The 26,269-nt window shown below is 48.9% G+C and overlaps 9 protein-coding genes across 9 annotated transcripts; 2 read left to right on the plus strand and 7 right to left on the minus strand.

Annotated features, from left to right (window-relative positions):
• Positions 1–1,148: 1,148 nt before the first annotated feature.
• On the minus strand, positions 1,149–1,714 carry PENARI_c003G01116 (uncharacterized protein; the record flags this gene model as incomplete). Its single annotated transcript, XM_022628078.1, has 4 exons — positions 1,149–1,152; positions 1,211–1,338; positions 1,400–1,490; positions 1,656–1,714. 4 exons carry the CDS (start codon positions 1,712–1,714, stop codon positions 1,149–1,151), a joined length of 282 nt encoding a protein of 93 aa, XP_022491741.1.
• Positions 1,715–2,049: 335 nt separating this feature from the next.
• On the minus strand, positions 2,050–2,966 carry PENARI_c003G11450 (pirin family protein; the record flags this gene model as incomplete). The annotated part of the gene is made up of 2 exons (XM_022628795.1): positions 2,050–2,564; positions 2,618–2,966. The coding sequence occupies 2 exons, from the start codon at positions 2,964–2,966 to the stop codon at positions 2,050–2,052; spliced, it is 864 nt and encodes a 287-aa protein (XP_022491751.1).
• Positions 2,967–3,556: 590 nt separating this feature from the next.
• Positions 3,557–6,638, minus strand: PENARI_c003G07689 (glycoside hydrolase family 115 protein; the record flags this gene model as incomplete). The annotated part of the gene is made up of 4 exons (XM_022628539.1): positions 3,557–5,197; positions 5,256–5,321; positions 5,373–6,135; positions 6,196–6,638. 4 exons carry the CDS (start codon positions 6,636–6,638, stop codon positions 3,557–3,559), a joined length of 2,913 nt encoding a protein of 970 aa, XP_022491904.1.
• Positions 6,639–7,201: 563 nt separating this feature from the next.
• Positions 7,202–8,975, plus strand: PENARI_c003G09598 (uncharacterized protein; the record flags this gene model as incomplete). The annotated part of the gene is made up of 4 exons (XM_022628668.1): positions 7,202–7,501; positions 7,556–7,609; positions 7,664–8,240; positions 8,308–8,975. 4 exons carry the CDS (start codon positions 7,202–7,204, stop codon positions 8,973–8,975), a joined length of 1,599 nt encoding a protein of 532 aa, XP_022492007.1.
• Positions 8,976–10,003: 1,028 nt separating this feature from the next.
• On the plus strand, positions 10,004–10,995 carry PENARI_c003G01900 (uncharacterized protein; the record flags this gene model as incomplete). Its single annotated transcript, XM_022628132.1, has 3 exons — positions 10,004–10,346; positions 10,413–10,530; positions 10,596–10,995. 3 exons carry the CDS (start codon positions 10,004–10,006, stop codon positions 10,993–10,995), a joined length of 861 nt encoding a protein of 286 aa, XP_022491926.1.
• Positions 10,996–11,436: 441 nt separating this feature from the next.
• PENARI_c003G10625 (flavin-containing monooxygenase) lies at positions 11,437–13,158 on the minus strand (the record flags this gene model as incomplete). The annotated part of the gene is made up of 6 exons (XM_022628739.1): positions 11,437–11,980; positions 12,065–12,322; positions 12,376–12,444; positions 12,499–12,748; positions 12,798–12,811; positions 12,869–13,158. The coding sequence occupies 6 exons, from the start codon at positions 13,156–13,158 to the stop codon at positions 11,437–11,439; spliced, it is 1,425 nt and encodes a 474-aa protein (XP_022491535.1).
• Positions 13,159–13,721: 563 nt separating this feature from the next.
• PENARI_c003G03477 (uncharacterized protein) lies at positions 13,722–15,886 on the minus strand (the record flags this gene model as incomplete). The annotated part of the gene is made up of 9 exons (XM_022628238.1): positions 13,722–13,863; positions 13,928–14,267; positions 14,347–14,604; positions 14,665–14,985; positions 15,053–15,294; positions 15,358–15,460; positions 15,513–15,560; positions 15,631–15,700; positions 15,758–15,886. 9 exons carry the CDS (start codon positions 15,884–15,886, stop codon positions 13,722–13,724), a joined length of 1,653 nt encoding a protein of 550 aa, XP_022491924.1.
• A 1,406-nt stretch (positions 15,887–17,292) lies between these two features.
• On the minus strand, positions 17,293–17,471 carry PENARI_c003G04301 (uncharacterized protein; the record flags this gene model as incomplete). Its single annotated transcript, XM_022628294.1, has 2 exons — positions 17,293–17,299; positions 17,365–17,471. 2 exons carry the CDS (start codon positions 17,469–17,471, stop codon positions 17,293–17,295), a joined length of 114 nt encoding a protein of 37 aa, XP_022491691.1.
• An 872-nt stretch (positions 17,472–18,343) lies between these two features.
• fma-PKS (polyketide synthase fmaB) lies at positions 18,344–26,161 on the minus strand (the record flags this gene model as incomplete). The annotated part of the gene is made up of 7 exons (XM_022628786.1): positions 18,344–18,349; positions 18,621–18,773; positions 18,882–19,739; positions 19,789–19,960; positions 20,026–25,458; positions 25,534–25,651; positions 25,738–26,161. The coding sequence occupies 7 exons, from the start codon at positions 26,159–26,161 to the stop codon at positions 18,344–18,346; spliced, it is 7,164 nt and encodes a 2,387-aa protein (XP_022491450.1).
• Positions 26,162–26,269: the final 108 nt, after the last annotated feature.

Here is a 26,269-nt window from a genome sequence, read left to right on the forward strand (position 1 = left end):
TTCGTATACACGGGTGATTATTCAGAGCGTATTGGTGATAGTCCGGCAAATGACTCACCAAAGGTGCCGCTGGCATCAATATCATCTCTTCAATTACATGCACAGTTGTTCGCCTTAGGCGACAAATACTGTATTCCGGAGCTTTGCGACGCGGCCACGGAAAAATATTCGAACAAGATTGCACGTCGATTTGACGCTTTTGAATATCTTGATTCAATACCTGATGTGTTCTTTTCGCCATCGTGCCACAACAAGCGGCTCAAAGAGCTCGCCATTCGTCTCTCGAGAGACAATCTCCGGCCCTATTTACAAGAGACATCTATACGCGCCAAGTACGATTCAATAGCCGCCCAAGTGCCAGATTTCGTGAAGGGATTACTCGACACATATTTTGATACTCCCTTACTAGGAGACTGTGGGAATTGTGGCCGTGGAAAACCAATGTTGGCTTTGCAAGCAAAGTGCAAGAACTGTGGTCGAGGAACCCAATGTTATGGGTCAGAAATGTGGTAATGTCTTACCATGCAGAACGAAGCCTTACGTGTATAATACTTTGAATATTGCTGCCTTTCGATGCGCGCCTTGCATTGTATGTATCCTTTGTTTCTTTGCAAGGGAACTGGTTTAGACAGAGCATGGCCCATACGACAATGATACAATGATACGAAAGCCATTTTTTATACTATTATTTATTACGGTACTGAGATACTACCAAGAACGTGGGTCAGGGGTAGTACCCATAAAGGGTTTAGCGTCACGCAGAGCTGAGCTCGACAAAGAATTAAAGAGATTAAAGTGGTGAAACATAGTAGCACCTCATGTGACTTATCTCTGCAATACATTTCGATGTCTTGAAACTTGCTAGATCAAACATGGACTAGCGTATTTCAAAATAGAGTCCGAGAAAGAATTAAAGAGTGTAAAGAAGTGAAACTGATTTCGAGCGCGTCTGTAATATCCCATCTACTTAGATGATACAGCCACCTCCAATCAAGTACTAGCATCATGAACATAACTCCAGCCATGATAGACCTAGACATCCGGACTGTACCTATTTAAAATCTTCAAATAATCCAAGCCCACATGGATCGGATCATTACAGAAGAGGCCCATTCTCCAGCAAGCCGGCCGTGACCAATTCCTAAAACTCATCTCGGGCACTGAGCAGCTTTGCAGGAGTATCGAGACCAACCACTTCTCTTTTTCCAACACGGGGATTCGATCAGAGTCGATGATGCTATTAATCCATTGAGAAATGGTGATGATGGTGCGGTTCTTGAAGATGTCGCTACGTAGGGTTTGCTGAAGAGCTGCATCAGTTTTCATGTTGACCGGAGCCTGATTTGGAAATGATCAATATTCGAAGAAGTACTCGATTTGGAAGTCGATGGCAACTTACTATTGCTCCGTCAAGAACAAGGGTATTGCTAGAAGTCAACATGCCCAGGCGAGAGATACGAGCTAACACAGGCCTGGGCCCAGAGTAGATCCTGTTGATAAATTTATCAGAACCAGTCACGAGTCAATGAATCTTAGCAAAATTGTAGAACAGATACCTCCCTCTTGGACTTTGGCATCGAGTTTGCCATCCAACTACGCGATTTGATCCTTAAGGCAAGAGTGTTCTAGAGTAACGAAATCAGTGAATGAATAACGACAGAACCCTGCGAATATTCGCCGAGCACACGCCAAAGGTTCGTATCATCATGGACATTATGGGGATCAAGATTGTCTTGGACGATGTCTTCGAAGATGGCGGGGTCCTGGGGAATGATAACCGGCGACTTTGTAACCAATTGTAGAAATATCTAGCCTATCAACGCTAAAATTGTTAAACATATTATCAGTAATAAATGACCGTTACCTCTGAGTTTCGTGACAGAAAGTAGGTGCTCTACAAGGCGGGCTTAGTTTAGATCCATTTGCAGGAATTGCAGGAACGCATTCCAGTTTTAGCCAACTACGTGACCACAAATTAAACAGATAAATCATCATATTATCTTGACAAAAGACGTAACAACAAAAATATTTCGTTAAATAAATTATAGCTTAATTGCTATCCAAAACAATCACTTCAGCCTCTACCTCTCCGACACTCTCCACACGAAGCGCGTCTCCAGCATTAACCATTGTGACAAAGGCGCCATCACCTTCTTCGAGCACGGCATCTTCCCGGCCATCAATCTTGACCTTCGACTTGCCCTGCTTGGTCATTGGCAAGTGAATGTAAACGTTTCGCTTCTTCTTGGACTCGACGGTCTCGCCCGCGCCAACATTCCACTTGAATGTAGAACTGGGTTCAATAATGCCAGCGCCCATGACAAAGTCAGCATGAATGGGGATGGTGCCTGGAAGCTTAGGAGTAGCGGCATCTTCCTGTGCTGGGGTGGCCTGGGGGCCGGCAGCAAGAGGCGACAAAATAGGAACAAACGCCTTGCGCTTGTCTTCTTCGCTAAAGGTCATAGTGTGATATTGTGGCTTCAGGCCCTGCTTCCACGGAAGGGCCCAGATTTGCAGGAAGTGTACCGGCTTGTTGGACTCATTCTGTTCAGAATGAGCGATACCTGTCTCACGTCAGCTCGTGTTCATTATAGTTAGCCAAGGTCAAGAGGCTTACCTGTTCCGCCGGTGGTGAACTGTACATCTCCCCGCTTCATGCGGAAGAATTGCTTTCCTTGCTCTCCTTCTGCGCCCTTTTTAATCATGCTGTCGCGATGCGTGAGCTCGCCGTTGAGGATATAGCTGAAAATCTCCGCATCTCGGTGGGGATGCGTCGGGAATCCATTTCGGGCTGCGACACGGTCTTCATTCAAAACTCTTAGGCTGCCAAAGTTCTGGAAGCGGTGATCATAGTAGTTGGCGAAGCTGAAAGTGTGGAATGATTTGAGCCAGCCGCCATGCTCGGCATATCCGCGCTCGCTGGAGCGGCGGAGAACAATTTTAGCGTGGGAGAGGGGGTTCGACATGGTTTGAGACGAATTGTGCATGTACTGTGAGACTGTGGACAAAAGAAGGGTTTTTTTTTCTGATGATAAACAAAATCCAAGAGGAGTCGTGGGGTTTATATAGGACTTAAAAATATCTAGCAAGCTCCAGAAGCTTGGAAAACCACGGATTATGGAAGCATTATCGAGCATCAATAAGGGTGGCGCGAAGCTGGAAGCGGACTAGCGGCTCATCTAATGCTGATGTATTGCTGACGGTTCATAGGCAGAGCTTTCACGGGCTGTGATTGGCTGATAATTATGGGTTCGGTTAAATAGAACATCATAACTAAACTGGAGTAAGATTCTCTACCTACGCCAAGCCTAGAGATTATGCTGTCGACTAGCAAGAATCTTCGAGCCGCCACACTTGATCACTCCGAAATTAGTGACGGTGGCTTGCATACAACTGCTAGATAAGCCGAGGGCTCTCTATTGGATTCTGCGAACGAGCAAGTGCATTTCAGGTGCCCGACACTGAATGTTGAAAAAATTCAGGCAACGGCCCCGCAAGCTATGGCAATATATGAAAGGAGCGTTCGACCATTGTTGTCGTGTCGCGCGAAATGTGCTCAACCCGATGCGCAAAAACTCTTAGGAGGACCGAGATAGGTTTCCTTGACATCGCCAAGGTCCAGCACAATCTTCTCTAGAATGATGTTTTGGTGGTTCAACCGGACACTAATTGTATGAGCACCGATTCCTAAGCCAGCGACGATGTGCTTTCTCTTCCAAACACAGTCCATAACAGCATCTGACCAGCCCCCTGCCGGAAGTTTGCCTTTGCTTTGCCCTGGGTCCGCGAGGAGATTATGAAACTCGGTCGGTTGATCGTCGATCCTAATCTCATAGGACATTCGTTGGGCTGGATCGATGTCCAAGGTCATGTTGAAATACAGGATAACTGTGGATGGATTGGAATGTGAGAATAGGTAGACGGGATATTCAAGGAATGGCGCCTCATTCCCATCCAAGCGGTCGGAATCTCCGAGTGTGACGGCACCTTCGCTTCCACGACCGAGCTCTGGGTGATGGTTATAGGGAGGGTTCGTACTCATGCCATATGCGGGCACAGAAACACAGCCGTCTGCTTCGACAAAACCACGGAAGGAGTCTGGGACACTATGACCATGGACGGGAAGATGGACGTGCTCATAGTCCCCTTCTTTCGATGAGATGGTGATCAGAACTTCCTCGTTGAAGTCGACCGGGACGTGGTTCCATAATATCGAGATCCAAACACGAGCGTCGTCTCCCTCAGGGTCTAGTATCCCTTCTGTCATCGAAAGCCGGATCCATGAATATGGAACAGATGAGGCCCAGTGTATGGTCTGCGCTCCTCTGGTGAAGATATCAAACCAGCGCTTATCTGGGCCATACCGACTCATCGAACCGAGAGTTAGACCAGGAACCAAGTCGCGTCGGCTTGGATGCGTTCGCTCACTCTCTTCATTGATACGCCCTGCCCGGATGCCTTCGTGTCCTTCAACAGCAATACCCATTTGTCCTACAATCAAATTGCTATTCTGATGTCTCTGGACGTAAGCCAACCCAAAGATCGCGTCTCGCGATGGGGCATGCCATGTATCGCCGTAACCCATGTGCGGCTGGCACAGCATATGATTCCATTTACCATCAAGCAAAGAATGGAATTCCTGCGACAGCTTGAAGTCCGCATCAAACAAGTCCAAGATTTCACGTAAGAGCTTGTTGGCTGTGTTGCGTCGTTGACGTGCATACAGCTGGTTCCGACCCTGAGCGACTCGCAGACGGGTGAAAATCGTGCTGGCCTTCACTGGGTGCACAACAAGCTCCCAGAATGCGACTCTGTGTTCAGTGGGGACGCGCTGATAAAGCGCGTCGACGGCGATATCCAATGACTGCCATCGGGCTACAATATCATCTGCTTCGTTGTAGTGGAGCAATGAAAAGCTCTCCGGATCGATGTGCTCATGTTTTCGAATGCGGACCAGGCGGTCATACTCCTGCCAAATAAAACTCGCACCAGCGCTCAGCTCCTCGCCGAAATAGCTGGAGGCAATGTCCTTCAAGAAAGCAGGAATATTATCCGCGCTAATGGAGTTGATATCCCATGCCAGCTGCATTGCAAAGGTCAACGGGACTTCGATAGGCTTGATATCTCCAATATTGAAGACCCAGATCTTGCGAGCATTGCGACGGTGCGCCTCAAGCAGTTGGTGGTATATCTTGCCCTATGCGTGCGTGATGTGCTGTTAGATGGGCCACAAGATCTGAACAAGAGAGACGAACCAACGAGTTGGAGTTGATCCACTTGTAGCTCCGAGGTGCTCCAACATACTCAAAGTGGTAGTATATCTACGAGGAAGTTAGCTACTTTCATGCAAGCACGGTATGGGGTGAGCATACTCCAGCGCCCCCCTTTCGGAGTTTCTCAGGCCCAGAAGGTAGCCGGCGTAGAGAGCCAAAATTGTCATCTGCAAACAATAACGTCACATCATCAGGCACAGTGAACTCTCCAGCTTGGTACAGATCCTGTATCTCTTTGTACAAAGCCATTACCTGTGGCACAGCGTCCTCACGCCCATGAACCTCCTTGAACAGCATTCGCTGCTGCTCAAGCACATCGCGCACAACTCTGCCAGGATCATCAGTTGCCATTTGACGATCGTATTCACCGCGAATACCGAGTGTGAAGTATGACTCTAGGCCTTTGGCCCGCTGCACACCCTCACGAAAGAACTCGATAATCTCGTCCCGGTGTGTTGTCCAGTCCCATGTACCATCCACACGCCCCTCTTCAAACCACTCTGTTGTCGCACGTTGCATCGGCTCGTGGTGCGAGGTTGACACGCAGATTCCGTATTCGTCGGCGATACGCTGGTTCTCGGGATCATCCGTAAAGAAGACCGCTCCGGGGTTGGGGTATCCGGGCCACATAGCTGGCCACATGAAATTTGCCCTTAACCGCAGGAGGAGCTCATATACCTTTCTGTAGAACTTGCTGTTGTATCCTCCAAATTTCTCCAACACCCATCCCGTCAGCGCGGGTGCCTCATCGTTAATGAAAATGCCGCGGTATTGGATGCTCGGCTCGCCATGGATGGTTGTCGTAGGTAGCGCGTAGATTTCTGGGTGATATTTTGCAGGTACGTCGGCCCACCAATACCATCTTTGTGTTCGAAGTCAGCTAGGTGTTTATAAGGATTTGTGTATAGTCAAAGTAGCGTACGGAGACACGCCTATTTGGCTAGAGAGCGTGTAAGCACCGAAGATGGTGCCTCTTTTGTCACTCCCAGCAATTATCATTGCATTTTCACAGCCCTCGAAAGGTCTCTTCACAATTGCAGTGATGAACGACTCCCACTTGCCCCGAATAGAGCCAATGTCAAGCTTCCCCGATTGTTCTAGATGCTTGAGCATCCAGCAGGTGTCGATGCACCCAATGACAATTGCAGTGTTCCGAGGAGCGTCGATTAGAGATATTGGATTATCAACTGCGATTGCTCTGAATGGACTGGCCTTCCCTTTTGTTACCCGGCCAAAGTCCTCCGCGAGCGCTCGACTAGCATGATGAACACCGACAAAGTCGTTGCTGTCTACTAAAATTGAAGCACCGATGAGATCAAGGTGGTCTGGTACAGGGCTGAAAGTGACAAAAGGCTTCTCCAGCATGATATCGACGTTGACTCAGTACTACAGCATAGAAGCTCGAATGTATCTGGTGGAAAAGAAGAAACCTCTCCTCTGGGGCAGTGGGCTCGGCTGATGTTCAAACTGACCTCTCCAGTGAACCTCTGACGCTTCTCCAAGCGACACTCTCTTCTCCACTCGCGAAGTGGGATGACCTGTTCGGGTTGTTGTTGCACCGAGCAGCCACACCCGCCTGTGGAGCACTACTAGGGCTAATACGGCCACCTCCGTTGCCGACGCAGCTATTTAACAGGAGCCGAAACAAAGATCGGCATTCTCCTGCCGAGTTCTGATGAAAATAATATCTAGCGCGAGTTGAAATCCGGCCAGCGGGCATTGGGTTTGTCATTGAACGTGGGGGCAATTCCCCATTGGATCCCCATGGGGGATGATGTTCTACCGAAGCTTGCGACCCGCGGCCTCCACCCCCGCATCCCCGGAATCAGTATGGATAGTCATCAACCTCTCCAGCACAACTTAACAGACCCTAGTTTTCTTGTTTGGGTGCCGCAAATACCTAAAAATTTCCAACCACCGGTGCCACAATGACCACTACGAACAAAAAAGACAACCAGGACATTGAGGGAGCTGCTAGTTTCCACGATGAAGGCCCGGAAAAGAATCACACGGACTACAAGCTGGTCGATAAAGAGGTTGCCAAATATGCCACAGACACGGCTATTCAGATCGATGATGCGACAAACAAACGATTGCGACGAATGATCGATAAGCGCATCTTAGTGGTGATGATGTTCACATACTTGATCCAAACGTTGGACAAGGGGGCAATGTCTTTTGCCTCAATTATGGGTATTATGGGGGATGCACATCTGGAACATAACCAGGTGAGCCATTATCGTCATTGAGCTTCCTGTGTCCGGGATACTGATTGACTATAGTACCAATGGCTGACGACGGTCGTTTATCTCACAATCCTGGTCGTTGAATATCCGGTATTTCAACCTACGTAGATACATTCAACTTTCCGGTTGCTGATGGGAGTATAGGAAAACTGGATTATTCAACGGGTGCCAATTGGAAAATGGCTTTCGGCAAACATCCTGCTATGGGGTATCTGCATCACACTCATTTCTGCGATGAAGAATTTCACGGGATTGGTTATTCTTCGAGCGTTCATGGGTGCCTTTGAAGCTGCATGCCAGCCGACCTTTGTTATTCTGTCTGCCACCTGGTATCAGCGAGAAGAGCAGGGAAGTGTCATCAACTACTGGTCAGTCTGGATCTCCACTACTATAATTGGTCGTCGCTCACACTCCCCTAACAGGTACATGATGAATGGACTCCAAAATATTGTCGGTGGTCTCTTGGCTTTTGGATTCTCTTTTGTTCCCTCTTGGTCTCCACTCAAGTCGTGGGAAGCGATGTTCATGACATACGGTCTTATCACGGTGATCTGGGCAGTGTTCGTGTATTTCTGGATGCCAGACTCACCCATGAGAGCCAAGTGCTGGACTGAAGAAGACAAACAATTGATGGTTGAGCGAGTGCGCCAAAACCAGACTGGTCTCCAGAACCGACAATTCAGAAAGGAGCAGGTTTGGGATGCATTGACTGATCCACAATGTACGTGGTGCCATTTTATTGCTTCCCTCCATCCGTATCTTTGATGCAGTTGCTGACAACTTTTTAGTATACGCATTTGCGCTCATTCAACTTCTGACGACTATTCCATCTGGCGGAATTGGTGCCTATGCCAACATCATCCTCAAATCATTCGATTTCACTACTTGGGAAAGTCAGCTCCTCTCCATGGTTATTGGAGCGGTTACAACAATCACCATGCTCGTCTCTGCCTACCTCGACCGGAAATTCCACCAAACTATCTGGATTATGATTGCTTCCGTTATCCCTTCCATCATCGGATCATCGATCCTCGTTGGAATTCCTTTCACCCCAAGCAAGAGAGTTGGCATGCTTATCGCATACTGGATCTTCTACTCATTCTTTGCAGTCTCCTCTCTCTCGCTCGCTCTGCTCTCTCGAAACGTTGCCGGCCAAACGAAGAAATCAATCATTATTGCTTGTAACTTCGTGTTCTGGGCTGCGGGTAACTCGATCGGCCCGCAGGTGTTCCGCGATAAAGATGCGCCACGATATTATCTCGCATTCTCGATTTTGCTGGGATGCTTTGGTCTTGTCGTCCTCATTCTTCTCTCCCTGAGAGTCTGGTATAGCGTTCAGAACCGGAAGCGAGATGCTAAGATCGCGACAGGAGAGGTGATTCCCGATGTTAACTATACTCACGGCTTTGAGGATATCACCGATCGGGAAAACCCGCATTTCCGATATGTTTATTAAACAAATTTCTGTGCTATATTGCTTTCTGCTAGATGAGATAGCAAATTCCATATACCCTGTTCTGCAAGCTATTTAGCAAGTTAATCTTCTTCCCGAGCTTCTAGATCCTCCACATAATATCTTCTGATGATATTGGATGTTTTTTTCAAGGCCCAAGCGTGTTAACCTATGTCGCGTACGTGGTACAGTGGAATACTCTCGTCTAACGAAAGAAGGGTGGTAGTCCGAGAGACACCTGACAACCCCTGACAACACCTGACTATAGATAAAACGACCGTAATCCATTGGACTGCGCGAGGCAGCTTCGCGAAATATCCTTTTGAGTCTGCCAGGCACACGACACTCGAAGGTATCTGACCCGTCGGACCCGTGGCGGGGGACCAATCAACAATCGAGGCATTATCAAGAGAACGCCTCTGCCCTGATCCTGGCACTTAAGCTTCATGCTAACTCGCGCATATTATACGCCCGCTTATCGTCGCGCGCCCGGACTCCCGCGGAGACCGCCGATGGCCCTCCACACAATACGAACATGTTAAAATAATCATGGTTCTGGTTCAGCCACCCAGGACTATGGGGATCTCCGAAGAGGCTGATAACGCTTCATTTGATAAGCGGCTGATACGAAAATCCGAATATAACTCTCACAATCCATAATCGTCGTCCGGTATGGATATGACTGTCTCTCGTCGTTCCCCTCGCTTATGCTGGGAAAGTGCGAGCATCTCGAGCAACCATGATTGTTTTACCCCGAGAGGCCCTCTATGATGTAGGCCCCCGGCTTCTCAGAGAAGTCTGGGCGCTCACTGGGGTCGCTATTTTCATCATCGCCTTGAGAGTAGCTGCGAAAATACGGATCCGGAAATTCGGATTGGATGATATCCTGATGGTTTTCGCATTGGTTAGCATTTTCTCTCTCCTGTTTTAGTTATTCGAATAAAATGATCTCCAGAATGGTCAAACTTCAGGCCAAAATTGACTTATTTGACCCCTAGTGTCTAGCTATAGTCGGATCAGTCATGATCACCATGGGCGTCCAGTACGGGTTCGGCCGCCACGTGTGGGATATCAATCCGGATCATACCGCCACTGTCATTATGTATGACTATCTCACGCAGACATTTGGTATTGCTGGAGGTACCTTAGGTCGAATTGCCTTCATCGTGTTCGTGGTTGGGCTTCTTGGAACCAAAAAGGCCTATAGAGTGATCCTGTGGGTTCTTGTTGCGCTACAGGTCGTGACCAACGGGATGTTCATCATCATACTCTTTGTCCAATGTCCGGGACATGCTTCGGCTATCTGGTCACAAGACGGAAAAGGAAAATGCTGGGATGTTCGCGTTCAAGCTTACTACGGGTACTACCAAGGCTGTACGTGGCGTCATTCTGTTATGGTTATCTCAACATGAAGAAGTTGCTAACCTGCATCTACGGCAGCTTTTAACTCAGCTACAGACCTATACCTTGCAGTTTTCTCCACTTACATTTTTTGGAATCTGAACTTGAAGTTACAGGTCAAGATGGGTCTAGTTACACTTCTTGGATTGGGACTTTTGTGAGTGACTTGTTCTTTCTGAATCTCTCTATCAAGCGTTCACTAATGTGATTATTCCCCGGTAGTGCGATGGTTGCTTCCATAATCAAAACCGTGCAAACTCGAATTCTCGCCCACGCAGATGACGACCCAACCACGGCAACCATCAGTCTAGATCGCTGGCTATACATCGAAACATACTTGGTCATTATTACAGCATCGATCCCCTGCATCCGGTCCCTTTTGAGGCCTTTTGGAAGGCAAACAACTGGGACTGGGCAGAGTACATATGAATTAGGGTCTCCATATGCAGGAAGATCCGGCGCTCGATCCAGGAGGTTAACACCCACTGTACCTGGGAAGGGGATGATGCGTATATCGGATAGGAATGCTAGCGCGGATGATATTTCGGAATGGGATGGAACGGACAGCGACCGGGTGGATGAGCCTGCAGCCTCAAAGAAGTCAATACATGTCTACGTGTAGATATTAGATAATCAACAACTTATGAATCAATGATAGTATGATCCACAAGATGTGGGACATGAACGCCAAGTGGAACTCAAGGACCCCAAACGCCCTGAACAAAGTAATCTGCCAACTCCCCATCCCCGTTTCTCTCTTCCTCCATTTGGCCGTTGCCCAAGCACCAGAAGCGATTCACAGAATTATATCGTATATGGAAGTGCTCGCCGCCGATTCTCTCCAGTGACTTTCGAAAATGACTTGTCGTCCCCGCGTAGGTCCCAGTAATTAATCCAGAAGCCTTTCCATTTTTATACCAACTGCGACACCTTTCCGAAAATGCTGTGCGTTTGAGATACTCCTGCGTCCAAACATTGTAATCATCCAACGATTCTTTCCTGACATCGATCGATCTGTGATGGTGTCAACCTCTGACAACTATCATGACGCAACGCATGAGACCTACTTGATATCCTCCGTGGCAATCTTCATTGTCCATTTCAAGATGTAGTCACACACAATGGCAAACCCAGTCGTCACAGTACCATGGGATACGGGGAAATTCGGTCCACCGATCATGAAATAATTTGGCATCTGATCAACGTGAACACTGAAGAAAGCCTCTGGGTCATCCTTCCAATGCTTCCTCAAATCGATTCCGTTCTTCCCGATCTGCTTCCAGCGCGGGATGATCGACGTGTCAAACCCTGTTGCGCAGACAATGAGGTCAAATTCTTCCTCTTCCCCGTCTGATGTGCGGATTCCACTTTCAGTGACCCGCTCAATATCCTTCCAGCACATTTCAGTATTATCGGCTGAAAAGGCTTCAAGATACCCACTGCCAGGTGTAAGGCGGCGGCAGCCGGGTGCAAAAGCAGGGATGATTCTAGCTGCAATCGACGGATCTAGAGCTTTCAACTTCTCTTGCATCTGCTTCAATGTCTCTCCCCTGAGAAAATGTTGGAGGGGGTGGTCCTTGAGTGTTGCGTAAGCACCGCCATTAACACTAATGTCAAGGTGTTAGAGTTGCATGCGTAAGTTGCTAATGAGTTTCAATCTTCGTGATGGTGAAAACTGGATCAATACTTACTGATTTTCAAGCTCTTTGCGGAATTCAAAGAATGCTTTGGGGTCGTTTTTGAACTGTTCTTGCTCCTCGCGCGTGTATGCAAAGTTATCCCCATTTTTTGTCATTTCGGCATTGATATTGGGGGTGATCCAGGTAGGACTGCGAACATAATTGACTAGCTTGGATACTTCAGAGTGCATGGCAGCAACACACTGTATTCCGGATGCACCATTGCCAATAACCGCCACTCGCTTGTTTTTCCACTCGTATTTTTCATCCCTGTCTAAGCATTAGTGCTGGGCAATATCCAAGGCTTAAAAGTCCGGCCTTACCAATTTGCAGTGTGGACTAATTTTCCTTTGAAGTCAGCCAGACCTTGAATATCTGGCAATTTCCAGTTGCTGATAGACCGGGTTAGCAATTCCTGGACAATCAAAATGAAATTTTATCCTCACTTCAATATGCCCGATGCGTTAACAAAAATGTCAGCTTCGTCCTCCTTAATCTTTCCATTCTCCTCAATCTTCACCTTCCATTTCCCTAAGTCTTCGTCCCATACTGACTCTATAACATTCGAGTTCAACTCAATGTGGTCATCAAGCCCCCACTTCTGGACCGTGTTGTGAATATATTCACGAATCTCCGGGCCGGAGACATAGAAATGAGACCAGCATGGATTAGGTTCGAAACGAAACGTATATGCATCTGGTCGGCCAGTCAATCAGTGTTCAAGAAAGCGGTGTGGAACTCCTACGAGCAGCTATATCACTATAGCATTCACAAATTAGACATTACCATTGACGAAGAGCATAGATATGTTCTCACCAAGCGACGCCCGGGTATCGATTTTCAGTCCAGACTCCACCAACTTCCGCATTTTTGTCGTAGATTTTGTAGTCAATGACATCTGCTAGACGAAGTTCATGCTTGATTTTATGCGCTAGAGTGATACCGGCGCACCCAGCTCCCACGCAGATAATTTTGATTTTTCTCGGGCTATAGGCGGGTTCTTCCTTGACAGCGACCCAGTTCGGCGGCCTCTCGCCCTGAGCCACACGTGCCGCGGCACTGAGTGGTGCGCTATTGGGGCCTTCCTGGGCGTGGGAGGTGGTCATTGTGCTGGTTCTGTTTCGATGCTTCTTGGCAAATGCAACTGACTAGGGGAGCCTTCAAATACCCTCAAACACAGAGCTTTATAACCCCTCATTTGACGCGAGGCTGCGTCTTAAGCCCCAATTTGTCCGTTGTGGGGCCCACAGGGGGAAGGGCCGGTTACCCGTCCGGGTAAGGCGCGGGAAGCGGTGTTCCGCAAATCTCCGCTGTCACACCATAAAGGAAGTAAGCTAAGTGTTTGTAGTTTGATTTATGGGAAAACACACAACAGGTACACATAGACAAGGTCACTGATGAATGAAAAAATGTTAATTAATGTTGCAAGGAGCGTAAAGCATTGATTGCCATACGAAGTTCGAACTTGCGGCAGAAACCACTGGTATCTCATTATATTGCTCAATACAAAATATCCACCTACTTAATTAAACCACTTAACAAACATCAACTTTCTGCGCCAGGCCAAACATGTATATGTATACACTGCAGCCGCAACGTCCTAGTCCCACATCTCGCCTCACCACTGTTCAACATTGCTTACATGGTTCGTGCAGGCTTAGCTTCACGTTCAGGCATCGTCCTCAATTTTCTCAGTAACAGTACCATCGCGCTGGACCACAATCTTGTCGAGGTTCTGGGACGCCTTGACTGGGTTGGGCTGCTGATACACCCACTCCAACTCCTCGAGAGTCCGACCTTGAGATTCCACGCTACACCAAGTGCGTTAGCTCACAAATTGTTTCAACGTGAGAAGATACATAGAATGGGACTTACCAGAAGAAGTACCAAAAGACCGACTCGAGCACATCCCAGCCAACAAAGATCCAGAAATAGTTCGTGGAAATGTTCTTCAGACCAATAGGAGTGGCGAACTGGCTGATGAAACTGATGCTACTGACCATGAAGCCAGACAGAGCCAAGCCCTTGGCGCGAGTAGTTGTTTCCAGGGCTTCAGCCGGGATGACACCCTGGAGTGGGGTATAAGTGAACGAAAAAACGACGTTGAAAAGATAGTAGAATGCAAGAGCAGCCTGGCCCTTGGTCTTGCTAATGTGACCAGAGTTTGCAACCTCCTGTAGAATACCAGCATTGATGGCAAGTGTGACGGCACAGGCTTAATTACAGTTAGCCATTTGACATATATACCTAGATGGGAACAATGGACGTCATCTAGAAAAGAAAAGGAGACTCACCAAGGGTACCAAAGACGAGGACGGGGCGACGAGGCATTTTATCGGTGAGGTTGACAGCAATCAATGCACCCACAGCGGACACAATGGAGTTGACAAGATTGAGCAACAGCTGCATAGAGCTGGAGGTATATCCAATGGTCTTGAAAATGGTAGCATTGAAGTAGCCGAGACCGTTACCGGACCACTGTCCAAAGACTGAAATCATAATGACCTGGGCGAAACGCCAGCGTCCGCTGTGAGTAGTGATGAATGGACGGTCTATAATAGGCGATTAGTTTAAAGAAACTCCGATGATCCGATGAATGTCCTCAGACTTACAATCCCACCATCTCTTGTCAATACCATCGATGCGAATACCTTCCTTCATCTCCTCGACTTCAAGAAGGACCAGACGGGCATTGGGATCTCCATTGCCGTGATACTTTACCAAGAACGCGATTGCCTCCTCGTTCCGGCCTTGGGTCATGAGCCATCTAGGCGATTCGGGGATGAACCAAACGGAGATAATTACGATCACACAGGCAAAGCATTGGCAGATAAATGGAATACGCCACTGGTAGTTGTTGCCGATAAAGTTGGTCCCGTATGTGATCGCAGCTGCGGGAATGGAGCCGCCAAACCAGCCACAGTTGTAGAAACCTATTCCGAAGATCAGACGAAATTCGATCGCACATGCTTGAGTGTTCTAATTCTCCTGTATACTCACCGACAGCACGACCACGCCAGTGAGGCGGGGCAATCTCCACGGCATAAGCAGGAGCTGAGACGACCATGACCTGAATGCCCACACCGAGGATAAACCGGCCAACAACAAATTGTGCCAAGGTCAAACCACTTGCGATGATAATGGAGCCAATGATGATAATCCAAGCACCAACAAACATGCACTTGCGACGACCGAGTTTGTCCGAAAGGACAGCGCTGAATGGAGTAGCGACGATAGATCCACTAAAGGAAAGAAGGCATATTAGCCACTAGGATCAGTGTAAGGACTGAAAGGGAAGCTCATACACAGTGTACAAGGAAGTGACCACGGAGACCTTAGGTCCGTCCATGCCAGTATTGAACACATCCTGATAATGATCCATGGCAAGAATAGAACCCATCAGGGACCCTAAGGGTAACGTTAGGTGTCGCTAATTGAGGTTACTGCTCCGGAGACATACCATCATAACCGTTTGCACAGGCACAGCAGAATGAGACAAAGATACAGACTATCAAAGTCATAAACAATATCAGTATTTTTCACAAATCTCCGGGAAATTACAGTCAGATCGAACTCACAATACAAGTGGAGGGACTCCTTGCTCCATCTTTCGATCTTTGTCTCCTCGATAGCAGCAAACAAATCGGCCTAGTTGTAGACGTCAGATTTCAGTTGAAGAAAACGTTGGTAGAGCAACAAACTGACATTGTGGACTTCCTTCGTCTTCGCTCCCTCGCGCTTGGTAGTCTCTCCGTATCCCGCAAGAACGTGTGCTCGGTCTTCGATAGCAGTGGAGATGCCATGCGCCTCCTCATGAACCTTGACGTCCGACATTATTATATCCTTTCCGCGCGGCTATATGAATCGACGATCTCGATGTTTGATCCGATGGGCGATGGACGGGGTTGGCGCGACAAACCGTGGGTCTCCTAAAAACCGAGAGACCGTGAGGTTCTTATAATGCAAGATCCCAGCAGGTCAGATCGCCTAGCAAATCGGTTCGAGAGAATGACTAGAACCCTTTTTCGGAAAGGCTGGTCGAGTCTCCGGTTCCCCAGACTTAGTTGCCTTGTGACTCTGGACCCCTGCTCTCGCTAGCAATAAGCACGCCCAGTTAGTGGCGTGCACGAATAGCTCCGTATCCCGATTGGAACCGGACACATTCCCCAATCATACCACGCAATTCCAAAGTCATTACTGTTTTTCATTTTGATATTCAAACAAATTCAGGGACCGATTCCTGGATGACCGGCCCTACATCCCGTCAGGAGGCGAAAGAAAAATCGGTCAAGCAGTTGGGGCTGGCTTCCCCCTTTCTAATTTAATAATTGGCTAGCCGCAACGCAGACAATTCCATGCTGCATGAACCTGGCAAGTCTAGAATTTAAGCCCGAATACACATTGAATGGTGGAATAACTGACTGAAAGAATACCGCCTAGGTAGACAATCACATGAACAAGGGTAATGTGCTTAATTTACTCGACACGCTCCCGTTTCTACCCAGCTGAGTGGCCATGTGGTTTTGCCTCCCTAGCTTCAAATCACATAATATCTGTTCTCGCCATCCAGTATATTACATGGCGCCTCCCGGTCAAAGCGATCCATTTGCAAGGTTTCTCCAGAAATTCATCTCCGAATCATTTGTCTTACAGGCGAAAATTGGAAGCCGCAAATGAAGCCATTGGGCGCGCGGAGGTTTCTCCGTGTTGGATCCTTCACGGCTCCTCCCCCACAATACACTAACCTCTTTCAGGAGACTGGTTATTTTAGCTCCCTTATTCTCTTATTATACTGCAGAAGCATGCGATCCTTTCGGATCACTCGCTTCAACAAACTTCGGTCCGAGGCTCCCAGCGTCTAATCAAACGTGTTTTTCGATATGACTCTGGCTATGTGGGATTCACCGTGCGTCGCGTTGGGTTTGCATGAACGTCTATTCGCAGATCAGATGAAATCTCGCGTGACAGCTCACCATTCCGACGGAGGTTGGACCGAAGACGAGCCCAAGGACCCGGGCCGATCTGAAAATAACTGAAGGCAACATTCTTTGCGAAACGGAGGCTGGGATGATGCCTGCGGAGATGGGTCCTGATATGCCCAGTGTACGTCTTAAAATTTCCCAACCACTCGATGTTATTTTCTGTTTGAAAGCCCCTGAATTCGTGCCATGAACACTGAATCTTATCAGTAAAAAGGGATATGTCCTGCTAGGGACTGAAGAATGCGTGTGAGGCCACATTTACTCACTCTCCTTTCGAAATTTCGAAATTATTAGAAATCCTCCATTGACGGTGATCGATACATTACTTACTTGCGGCTATGCCGAGATAGCTCTACCCGAAGACAGGAGCTTACAACAACTAGCTGATCCCGAATATTCTCGGGAATCGGCGAGTTTCGGTCACGGCTGCATGACATTATTTTTCCAAGTGCGAGCACGTCATCATCTTTTCTAGTTATTGGAGTATTAATTATCCAAAAAAAAAAAAAAAATTCTTCAAATATGAAGCGTAGACCAAGGTTCTAATCCGGTACCGACGGCATGCTGGCCGATTAATTATGAGAGAAAACCGCTCCGAGTAATATCATGCCACCGAGTCTTTGGCTACAACTCAAATATGAGACTCTCCCGGTTTAGGGTTAGGCCAACTCTATGATCGGCTCTGGTAGTGGTGGGTTCCACCGTAGGTGTCACATTTTGTTGGCGATAAGGTAGGGTAAGCCGATCCCAAGCTGAAACTAAGAGTTAAGGGTCAAAACACTAAGATTTTCCAAGTAATTTGTCTCTGCTAAGATCAAGCTGACAATAAATGCGATAATTGCAGGGTCTTTGCGAATCGGATATACTTGATTGTAGAGAGTAATTAACGATCGGCCACAACGTGTCGTACGGATATATATTTAAAGCCGGAGAGGCAGTAAACCCAGTACAATCCGGGTGCAAACGAGCAATCATGATCCGGGCTGATGAGTCTGGCTGTTTGTTAAACATTTTCATATTGCCTCGGCCTTACTATATTCACACTGACAGAGTGAGAATGACTGTTTGTTCATACCACACGCTTGGTACGGACCCCGAAATTGCGCTTAACCCGGACAGGTCCCGCTCCTGTTGAACCGTGTCCTACAGTAGTCGCACACAGCTCGGCTTCTTTTCTCCTGCATTTCACGCGTCGAATTTTGGAGCAGACTCAATAAGCTGATCTTCTGTGAAGAACAATTGAACCACGCGTGGTACATGTATGATTACATGCACGGTTGCATTCTAGTCTCGATTCGATGCCCGCACACTAGTTCTATGGGCTCCCACTAAAAACTTTTTAACTGAATGATGATCGAAGGCAAATATAACACTAAAATCAGTAGTAATGTTCGAGTTCTTGGTGTAGAAAAGTTGGGAGACGCGTGCAGATGGCCAGGGTTGCGCTTACAGACCCTCACGACCGAACAAGATCAGAACTACATGATAACTCCCATTTTGCCGACAACTTTATCACACAGTTCTCCCAAGCTCGCCGCATTCATTACATCCAATGTGGTGAGCTCTACTCCCAATGTCATACGCACCCAGTTTCGTAGCTCCACAGCCGCCAGTGAGTCTAACCCGTAGTACGATAAGGGTCGTGCTGAGTCTAGCGCATCAGTTAAGCGTAGCTGCTTTGCCAACCGCGCACCCACAACCGTGATAGCTGCGGCCCGCACGGCTGCAAGATCGGGATTCTGCGATTGTGTTAGAAACAATAGGGTCTGTCTCTCTTTATCTTTGCTAGCGTCCCCTCTCGAACGTGGACCATCCGCTCCGAGGACTCGCAAGCCTCTGAAGCGTACATCTCCGAGCAGATCGCTGTCCTCGGGCTGAGGAACAACCAGACTTGTGATCATTTGGCCTTGACTGGTGAGGTTGAGACGGTGATGTGGGTCTGGATGCTGCTGAAGGAGAGAGTAGTCCAAGATTCGGCGTAGCAAACCCTCATTGATGCCAAGCAGAGTGCTGCCATCAAACCTGTTCTGGAGATCTTCGTTCCCGTGGATGATGCCGACGTCTTCTATTGGCCCGAGATTGATGCTAATAGCGGGCAGTCCCAATGCGCGGCGATACTCTGCGAAGGCGTCCTCGAATGCATTACCACCAGCGTAGTTGGCCTGGCCCTTCTGACCTATAACTCCGGAAATGGAGGACAGCATGGTGAAGAATGAGATGGGCTGCTTTGTCTCGAGAGACACATAATGTAGGTTGGATGTACCCGTCACTTTGCTTGATAAAGCATCGTGGTAGTCTGTGTGAGACATGGATTCAAACGTCCGATCCTGAGAGTTGTTAGATCGATAAGGGCCGAATAACGAAGCATGGCTCTGGGAGTGATGTCCTACCCTGAATACGGCGGCTCCCTGAATGATTCCACCAACAGGAACAGATACTTCGCTAAAAACCCGCCTGACATCGCTGATAGAAGTGACATCGCCTTGAATCAAATCAAGAGAACACCCTAGTGTTGTGATATTTTCAGCAATGCTCTGAGATACCTTATCTCCATAGCCACTGCGGGACATGACAGCAATGTGCTTGGCCCCGTGGGAGGCCAAATGAATGGCAAGATTACCACAGATACCCTTCAAGCCTCCCACAAAGAGATAACAATGGTCAGGGCGAAGAATGGATTCTGCCAACGTCTTTGCCGGCCGAGTCTAGAAAGGTTAGAAACCGACCGAGTTCAAGTCATGTTTGAATTCTTACTGGAACAGCTAGCTTCGTGTTATGGCCGTCTGAAATAACGATCTTTCCAACTTGAGTACCTTCTCGAATAAGTCGGAGCGCCTCAGGTATCATTTCATAGCCCAAACGTGTGATCGGTGACGGGGGCGGTAGTTTGCCATCAGCGATGAGCTGAGACAGCTCCGAGAAGACACTGCAAAGGTGAGTACCAACACTTGATAAAGGGGTAAGACGATCTTTCACCGAGAATTGACTTACAGTTCAATAGTTCCCCGGGGTAAAGCTGTTATATCCAAGCTCTGGAAAGAACAGTTGGCAGCGAGTGATCCAGTGAACAGCAAATTCCCAAAATCGGCGCCTCCGTTCGTGATTCTGATAACTCGTCCACCAGAGGCAAGTAGCCGCACGTTCTCATAGTCAAGATTGCCATTTGTAGGCTGACTGATAATGACATCGAGTCCATGACCCTTGGTTGCATCATGCAGCGCGCGAGGAAATGATGTAGGCTCCGATGTGAAGACATGGTCTTCCGGCAGTCCAAGTTCTTGAGCCAGAAACTTGCGCTGCTCTAGGGTTCCGACCGTCGCAAAAACATCACACCCTGAACGTTGGCAAAGGCGAACGCAGGAGATTCCAATTTCGGTAAAAGCTGAATGGACCAAGACACGATCGTCTTTCTGTACATGTGCGAGATGACGAAGTGCGTATAAGCTGGTGATAAAGGCGACTGGTAACGCTGCAGCCTCCTCGAATGTAATATCATCAGGCAAGGGGAAGGTAGCCTTGCATGAGACCGTCACTCGGTTGGCAAAGCAGCCTCTGCCAAACACTGCCACTCGCTGACCGACATGGCGAGTGCTGACGGAGTCGCCTACGCGGACGACCACGCCAGCTCCTTCCCAGCCGAATCTATCCGAGCTCTCAGACAAATGTCCCAAGGCCATATTGACATCTCTAGAGTTGCAACCTGATGCAGATATCTCGATCTCAATCTCATCTGGCCCTATCACTTGAGCTTGGGACCCATCTAGATCTTGCTCCGCGAAGTGTAGCGCCTCGAAACTACCAGGCCTATTCGTGACCAATCGGATGATAGACTTTGAGTCATGGAACTTGGTCAGTGTAGGTGGTGGGCCTCCCGTGTCGTCTTCCACCTTGCGTTCATTCACCCCAGCATCAGGCCAGATCCGGCTGACATGCAACAGACCGCCACGTTCAGCAACCTCGCACTCAACAGGAATATATCTATCATTCGCTGAAATCACCTCTCTTAGAGCCATACTGATAGCAGTCACGTTTCTGCCCGAGCTCTCCGTTGTGGCGGACTCGACGTCCAGTGTCATGATGCGAATCATGGGTACCTCGGCGCGGACAGTACGAAAAACGCCATGGGCTACGGCTTTGAGGGGCGCAGTAGGCTTGATTTGCGAGCCTTGCGTCACCCAAACCGAGTGACACTCTTTCTGTATTATCGCTTGGAGAGCTGTCCATTCATCCTCTGTTGCCATGGCGAGTAACGGCCGAGTCAACTCGTCAATAACGAGCACCGTTGCTCCGTGCGGGAGCTCCGCAAGCCCGTGGCCGGATTCATCGTTGACGCAAATCTCAATCAAGCTCCAGCCAACTTCTCGAAGTTGCGAAACGGTGTGATCGACAACAGTTGATTGCGAAGATGAGAAACGCACAATGTACACACTATTATTGTTGCTGGGCAAGGGAGCCTGTTCAGAGTTGACCTCTGCGACGATACAACCACCACTCCTTGTCTGGCGAACCTTGGTGAGACCGAACCGTTGCAGTGCGCTCAGAGAGTTGTTCTCGTTCACCAATCGATTTTCATCCGACGCACTGGATTTTCTCGGATCATAGAATACCACGCTGCCACCCTCAGAAGTAAGACTGCGCAGGTTGCCCGCGAGTGTCTCGAGCTCGCCAGAGTATTCATGTTGAGTCCACTTGATTACCACAAGGTCAAATTTGGAGCTTCCTGCGGGTACGGTAAAAGCTTTGCTGAAGGGATCAAGCACACTGAAGCGGGCACCTCGTGCCGCAGGCCACTCTGCATAGTTCTCTTCCGCGGTTAGCACAGCGTCTGCGCTGGTGGCAGCAAAATGGAATTCGGTGAGGGCAGTGCGAACCGGGCGTGGTGTGGGATCTCCTGCGAGCCACAGAGATTCCACGTCTCCCGGCACGAGGTTGAACTCGAGAACCCTCAAATTTGGTGCTTTGTGAGCTGCCAAATCGAGAATCTCCTGTACATGGGCCACGGTGTTGTCATCGCAACCGGACAGTGCTTGTTGGAGTTTCTCATTTGTATCCAGGAGTCGGAAATCTGGCTTCCACGTCAACTGAGTATAAATGTGTGACATGTAAACGCTCTCTCGGCCATCAAACATTGGGGAGAATGACACGTCGTTGAGCTGCATGATTAGCGACCCACTTGCAGGATCGTACAAAGACGCCTCTCCCGATGTCAAATTTGAGTTGGTCACAGATACTGCCTCTCCGGACTTCCAGGTGTGACCAGAGGCAGTCAGTTCACGGATGCTTCTGGGAACGAGTAGCTTGTCCACGTTGCTACGGCTACCACAATAAAGCGATGCGAACATGCTCTGTAAGACACTGTCTAGAGGAGCCGGGTGCAGTGGGTACTCGGACTGCGGTTCCCACTTGGATCGTGGGGGTGCCAAAGAGATAAGAGAGCGAGATCTTGAGTTTCCCTCCTTGCTCTCAACTGCTACCAGTCTCTGAAAGTCGGGACCATACGAGTATCCGACGTCTCTGAGAGACTTGTACCACATCTTCCCGGGGATTGGGTTGTCCAAAGGCAAGTTGCAGGTGTCTTCTGGTGCTCGGGACAATGATGCATCGGGATTCATCTCCAGTCGAACCAATCCGGTGGAATTAAGGGTCCATTTCTTGGGAGATAAAATTGGCGATGACGACGATGTTGAATCCGATTCTGCCAGGGATGTGATTTTATACTCCCACCATCCCTGCCCCAACTTTGCCATGGGTAGCAGCAATAGCATGATATGGACCTCAACCTCATCCTCAAGCACTAATCCTCGGGGGAATTGTATATCCCGAAGGCAGTATCGGTAGTTTTTCGTTTTCAGGACATCTCGATCTTGACCTATCGCACTCGAGAAAGCGGTTTGGCGAACAGCTTCCATGGCCATGGTAATATAGCCTGCAGCAGGAAAGAGTACCTCTGACCCAATTTGGTGGTCCCGCAGCCAAGGGACATCTGACAGACGGAGCATCCGGTGCCAGGATGGGTTCTGCCACAGCGTGCCGAGGACTTTGCTACCAAGCAAGTCATGAGCCGGGAATTTCTTGAACCGCCAGTCTTTGCTGGCCAAACTCTCGTGCCAGTATTGGGTAGAATGCTTCCACTGATAGTTGGGCAGGTCGACAATTACCGCAGGCTTTATCTCATCCAGTTTAGTTTCGCTGAAGTTCACTTTGTCAAAGGAGAAGTTGGCATTTTGCAGGAACAAGTGGCCTGCAAGGTCGAAAATTGCGCGGGAGCGCTCGTCTTCGCCACGCTTGTTCATTGCGGCATACGTGAGGTGGTCGACCTTGGCTGCTTTGGCAATCTGGGTGACTGGCCCTGCAAGCGTGTTGCTTGGTCCAAGTTCTATGAGGAAATTGGGAGCGAATTCCTTCTTTGTTATCATCTTGTTAAAGGCTCCATCGAATCGGACGGGCGATAACATGTTCGCTTTCCAATATACAACGTTGCAAACTTCAGCTTCAGTGGCCTCATCCTCAGTCACAGTTGAGATCATATGAATTGGGCTCTCATTGCCTTTGCCTCCGACCCCAAGCTCTCCATGTTCATTGAGTAGCTCTTGGTAGCGGTTCGCTATCTTGGTCATATGATACGAGTGGTAGGCCACTTCAACGCGCAACATTCGGGCAAAGTGTCCAGCTGCCTTGATGATAACTTCTAGCTCTGCTAATTTAGCGGCAGATCCAGAGAGAGTGACACTAGCAGGGCTATTGTAGCAGGCAATTACCACATCTCCGTCGACCGTATTTGCGTCATCAATGTACGGCTGCACTTCCTCTGAACTAAGCCCAACAGCCATCATGCCCTTTGGACTAGTTGCCGGAGCGCTTTTACCTGCGAGTCCTCGGAAATACGCATTGAGAATAGCCTGCCTGGGTGTTATGAGCCCTGCGCTACACGCAGCAGCTATTTCACCCGAGGAGTGACCTATAACGGCTTCTGGTCGCACGTTCCAGGACTCCAGAACGGCTAGTTGTGCTAATTGTAGCGCTGTGACGAGAGGCTGGGAAAATTCTGGTTTGCTCAGGCGCTCCGAGGAGCGAGCTTCCGTCAGCTCCTCTAGCAGTGACCAGTTTGGTCTGACGCCTACTGGTAATTCCTGTAGTACTCTGTCCAATTGCTCGAGGACTGGCTTAGCGGTTTGTGGGAACGCTCTGACTAGCTCCACCCCCATCTGCGGCCACTGCGCGCCCTGGCCCGTGAATACGAAGCCAATTCGTGTTGCCTCTTGTGGTATCTTGGAAACTCGAGCGTCGTCCACTGCGATCTGTCTGGCATGTCCACTCTTTGTTGGATAACTGAGCAAGAAGGCACGGTAAAAATGGCGGGATCGCCGGTTTGAGAGTGTATAGCTGAGATCTGAAAGCTTGACTTTGACTCGAGGATTGAGAAGATGGGCAGAAATTGTCGCTATTTGGCGTTTTAATGAATCGACCTCGTTGGCCGAGAAAACGAGGACTTGGGGACGCTGGGCGGCTGTTTTGGATGACAGAATTCCGTCAAACAAGGACAGCATGTCGGACATATTGATATAAGAGCTAACGTGAGGTCTGGGTATCTTGAGCGATGTCTCATATTTTCCAATGTAATGATCCGCGTTGTCTAGTATGGCGTGTGCATTGGAGCCTCCGAATCCAAACGAGTTTACGCTTGCACGTCGATAGTGGTTCGATTCTTTGGGCCACGCGACGCTTAGTCGCGAGGCACATACCCGGAGATCATCGAAGTCGATGGCAGGATTCGGGATGAAGAACGTTGGATTACCGGGGATTTTGCCCTCCTCAACAGCCAACATAGCCTTGATGAGTCCCGAGAGACCTGCTCCTGGCTCCGAGTGCCCAATATTGCTCTTCACCGAACCGATGATTAAGGGGTACTCTTGTGGACGCATGTGAGCCAGCACTGATGCAGCGCCTTTGACTTCAAGAGGATCTCCGGCCGGTGTACCAGTGCCATGGCACTCGAGGTATCCCGTCTCCGCGTATTGGACCTTGTCAATCCCAGCATCCTTATATGCTTCGCGAATCATCGCCGCTTGAGCTTCGGAGCTGGGGCTGTTGATTCCTGGAGTCCACCCGTCACTATTACTTGCCGTCCCGCGAATCAATGCACGGATAGGATCGCCGTCCCTCACAGCATCCGACAGGCGCTTCAGGTACACAGCATTAACTGCCTCGGCTCGGCAGTAACCATCAGCCTTGAAATCAAAAGTGTGACACTTGCCACTAGCTGAGTATGCTGCCCGCATGGTACCTGTCTCTTCAGTGTGCTCAGGTGATAGCCACAAATTGACACCAGCCACGATTGCGCCGGTCAATATCCCCGCCCGGAGATTCTTGCAGGCTACATCTACCCCAACAAGTCCGCTAGAGCACGCTGTATCGATTGTAAAACTACGAGGATGAAGTCAGTATTAGGTACGGTCAAATCGAGGATCAACTTGTCCCATGGTATCTTGGAATGCTCACCTAGATCCTTTTAGGTTGAAAAAGTGGCTAATCCTATTACTCAGTATGGCACGACCAGTGCCAACCGCATGACCTGGCATTCTTTGCTCGGGATCTCGCATCTGCATGTCGTGGTAATCTAGATCAGTCAGGATCCCGACTTATGTTTGCAAAAGGGACATGATAAGGATTTATCTGAGAATCCAAATATCTCCAGGCTCTTACCGCCGTTCAGACTGCCAACATAGCAACCTATTTGTTTCCCGCTCACTTCCTCAATTGGTATACCACCATTCTCGAAGCACTCATAAACCACCTCAAGAAGCTGACGTTGCTGGGGCTCCATGGCAATAGCATCAGCCCGTGTGAGGTTGAAAAAGGAAGCATCGAAGGCGGCGGGATCAATATCCTCTATGAACATGCCGCTCAGGGCTTTCATTGTGCCAGGCCTGCCTGACCCGTCGAAATGTCCCTCGGAGCTAAAACGAGATTTTGGCACCTCATTGGAAACGGCAATGCCGCCAGACTGAAGGAGCTCCCATAATTTGTGCGGATTGCTCACATGACCCGGTAACCGACAGGCTGCAGAAACAATGGCGATAGGTTCTGGAGCATGCTGGATGTGTTTATTACCATTCGTGACGGTCATTTCGCGTTTGTGGTAATGAGGAGGAAAATGACGAAAATGACTTGGAATGTTCGAGTTGGCGGCCTATTAGGCGGAGAATTATAGTTAAATACTGATTTAGATGATCCC

This window comes from Penicillium arizonense (assembly GCF_001773325.1).
Source record: "Penicillium arizonense strain CBS 141311 chromosome Unknown PENARI_contig003, whole genome shotgun sequence".
In the NCBI taxonomy this organism is placed as follows: Eukaryota; Fungi; Ascomycota; class Eurotiomycetes; order Eurotiales; family Aspergillaceae; genus Penicillium; species Penicillium arizonense.